This window comes from Bactrocera latifrons, unplaced genomic scaffold, assembly GCF_001853355.1.
Source record: "Bactrocera latifrons isolate USDA-ARS-PBARC rearing strain unplaced genomic scaffold, ASM185335v1 scaffold_219, whole genome shotgun sequence".
NCBI lineage: Eukaryota > Metazoa > Arthropoda > Insecta > Diptera > Tephritidae > Bactrocera > Bactrocera latifrons.
The window spans coordinates 519657-523391 of NW_017535730.1; the positions used below are offsets into that span (position 1 = coordinate 519657).

Genomic DNA, 3735 nt, shown 5'->3' on the forward strand with positions numbered 1-3735 from the left:
CATAAAATGGCGAAAAGTTTAGAGCTCCAGCTGAGTGGACATGCCGGGAATATGAATTTGTATATTTAATAAAATTGCAAATATACATTCGATCCCATTATGTATGGCATTCGATTTCTATTGCATGSCCACCAAGGGCACACTTTCAGAACTTCAGACGCTGAATCAAATCTTCGACGGGTTTCAAGCGTAAACCGACCGATACCGCTTAAATTTCAGGTTCGGTATTCGTASGAAGYTCACCAAKCATCGCCGRCTTATTGGCATAGACCATAAACTTGACGTAGCTCCACAGGAAATAGTCCAAAAAGCATCAATTCGCAAGACCGAGGCGGCCAAACTTGATTTTCAAAAAATTGATTGCGACATTCACTGTGTGACTTGTGTCGCCTTTCTTGTGGAACCACATATTGTCAAAGTACATATCATCCAATTTGGGCGAAAAATATTCGGTTATCATTGAGCTTTAGCGATTCACTTTCACAATAACATGCCGGTGTTGATCATCATGGAAGAAGTGTGACGCCGCCGACACATAAACCGCACCAAACCGCAATTTTTTCGGGATACAATGTTGACTCATGGATTACGTGTGGATTGCTTATTCACGGAGCCATTCAGCCAATATCCGGATCATTTTCAAGTTGTTGCTCAGCCCAATTCACGAAAAATTCACCACAACGACGTCACAGAGATACCCAATGCTTAAGAACAACGTGTGAGAGACTGATTTGGGTCTTCCTCTTTGTCTCACTGGCTTCGGAACATTTTGCACTATGTCTGTGGATTAAAATTTTTCTACTAGACGTTCAATTGCTGATCTGACAGGACGATTTTGACGATCATAAATTGGACGTAGCGTTCTTAAAGTTGAGGCCATTGACTCCGAATCTCGATAGTAAATTTTTATAATTTCGACTCGTTGTTGGATCGTCTATTTTTTTCGCGATGAAATGGCAAACGTTACTGCAGAGATATGTCAAAATGCCGGGAAAAATTATGGCGTCGTTTGCTCTCCCTATGGGTCTACTTTTTGTAGTGTCCCTATGAAAAAGCCCTGCATATAGATATTACATTTAATATCCTCTAAATATACTCGTAAGTTCCTATAAAGAGAGAAAGATTAGGTAGAACTCCATTACTTTTCCAATAGATTGCTTAAGTAATCTGTAACTCACGTTCTATAGGTGCGATCGAATTGAGTCGTTACTCCTCACTTACACCAAGTTTCTTCCACAAAATAAGGTATCATCTTTCTTTTGCATTTAGCTTTTTGACACTACAACTTTTTCGATGATGATATCTTCAGAATGATCTGAATGTAATGGTGGAATTTGTAAAGGAAACCACTTTGGAAGCCTTCTTGGTATACCCAATAAAATGTTGATCGTTTCGCATTCACCAGAAAGCTTAGTTCATTGCACAACAACTTCTCTTTTCCTAAAAAAGACGAGCTGGGAAGAAGCTTCTTCCATCTGCGAATCAATACTAAATAATGAAAAAATTGATCCATTTATGAAGCGGATGGTTACTGGTAATGAAGTGTGGGCACTTAAGACCACTCCAAGCTAAAATAGATGTGATCGAATCTAGTCTAGGTCGCGCTAACGGTGGCCAAAACAGAAATTGTGGTTTGGACGGTTTTTCTATCTGTTTGTTGGGTTTGGCAAGGTATCTGCTACCATGAACTGCTCCACTCACGGAAAAACTCTTCATTTGGACCGCGACTGTCAACAATTGTACCATTTAAAGGAAATTATTATTTATACATGATGATCTTTGGCCAATAGGAGATGAGTTGTGTACTATAAGAACGGTTGGTGTCGCTACACACATCGATATTGAATCGAAAAATTCGATAGCTTGGTTGGGATGTTCTAATGGATCCAGCATATGCATGTATTTAGGACCTGCCACCAAGGTTTTAATGCCTGTTCCTATACATTTCCTATGGCGAAAAATTTTTCTGAAGAGAACTTTCAAGATAAGTTTGTGAAAATCGACTGTTCCAGTTTTTTGCTCATAGAGAGAGGGTATTGTCACTCCCATAGACTTTCTTTACAATGACAAAAAGTTTTCGAACAAAGTGCTACATATTTCACTTAATTCGGTTCATTTTAAGTTTGCTAAGTCCTTCAAGTTTTCATGTAATGAAAATCTTTCAAATAATCTTACTTAGCTAAAACTTAAGAAAATTTTGAAGTTGAAAACTCAAATCGTTTGGCTTTCAACTTCAATTACTTGTCAATAAATATTTTCCATATAAAAAAAAAATTAAAATATAAATCAAATAAAAAAAAAATATTTGTATTTACAGTTTACCAGTCAAATTAAAAGTTCTTAGCGATACAATTAGTATTGTTGTATCAAAGATCGCCGGTCTAGTCAACAACCGAAGTGTGAAATGGTTAAGACCTGTTGCGTAAATACGCCCAAACAGACAGCGACGTCGGCGACGGCCGCCAAAGCTTCGTACAGCCGAAATGCATTCATGCATTTTCTAAGCGAATATCGGCGCGTCTGCAATCGCCGATCGCCGGCATGGTTGACCGCCACAGAAGCCGGCGAGGTATGGTCGCGTATGCCACTTAATGATAAGTACTGTTACATTGAGGCCGCACGCAATGCTGGCTATGTGTATACGGCACGTGATCGTCGCATGAATCGTGTGATGCGTCATCTGCGTAAGTCGCTGACAGATAATGAACATCGCGTCAATTTGATGGAACTCTCATTGGCCGTCAAGCAGATGCAGTTGTGGAAACGTAGAACGCTGGATGAAATGTGTCGATGTTGATGCACTTTTACGGCTGCTCAAATACGTTACAGGAAGGGTTGTCAGCAATGTTAGTAATCGTATGGGTCTTGATGTGTATGTTATTCGTTAATGTCTCGTCTTTTGTGTTAAATGTAAATTCAACGTTGTAATTAAAAAGGGAACGTCCTAAATATATATTTTTATAAAATAATTATATATTAAACTACAAAGCCTGGTAATAACAAAAATTAAAGAAATAATTTTAAATATCTGTTAGTTTATGCTTCATAGTTGTTGATCCAACCGGTGCAGATTGTGATATCTAAACTTACGTCAGGTGAAACGTCAATTATTTGTGAAGTTAAATATTCCTCGACCTAGGCCTAGGAACTATCTTATATTGACGAAGCGTTCGGGCCTGTAGCAGATCAGTTAAGTCCTTTAATTTGTATTCTCGAAGGATTAAAATATCCTTGCTTCCATTGTCTCCTCTTTGAACCACGTGATGAAGTTTATCAGCACAAAAAGTTTTATCTGTGCAATCGCCGATAATTTGTCAATAAAGACTCGACCTACAGTTGCATTTCGTTCCTATAAAAATGCTTTGCATTCGCATAAAAGATGTTTTATATTCTCCCACAATACTCCTATAAGTCGGGGAATTTCTGTCAATTAGACAGTGACCTCTTAGTAACCTATAACAGGAGTTTTTCGTCATTCTTTTTGAATTTTAAGTCAGGGGCCCTATTCTGTACCTCGATTCGTAAATGTATTATATTCGAAATTCGGATCTACTTTATAATTTGCGAAAGTTGTACCACCTTGTGCCAGAATAAATACGTACAATTTTCGTTTTTGCTTTCTACAACTCAAAAGCTAACGAATATTTTATTCGAGAATTGGCTTGAGAATCCGAAAATCGAGTTACGGAATATAAAAAATCCGAATTCGAGTAAATTTTGTTTCGAATCRAGTTA

General features: G+C 37.9%; 1 protein-coding gene across 1 annotated transcript; it reads left to right on the forward strand.

Annotated features, from left to right (window-relative positions):
- The first annotated feature begins 2249 nt into the window (after positions 1-2249).
- LOC108968497 lies at positions 2250-2969 on the forward strand. The gene has a single exon (XM_018932561.1). The coding sequence runs from the start codon at positions 2405-2407 to the stop codon at positions 2795-2797; it is 393 nt and encodes a 130-aa protein (XP_018788106.1). The 5' UTR covers positions 2250-2404; the 3' UTR covers positions 2798-2969.
- The last annotated feature ends 766 nt before the right edge of the window (positions 2970-3735 follow it).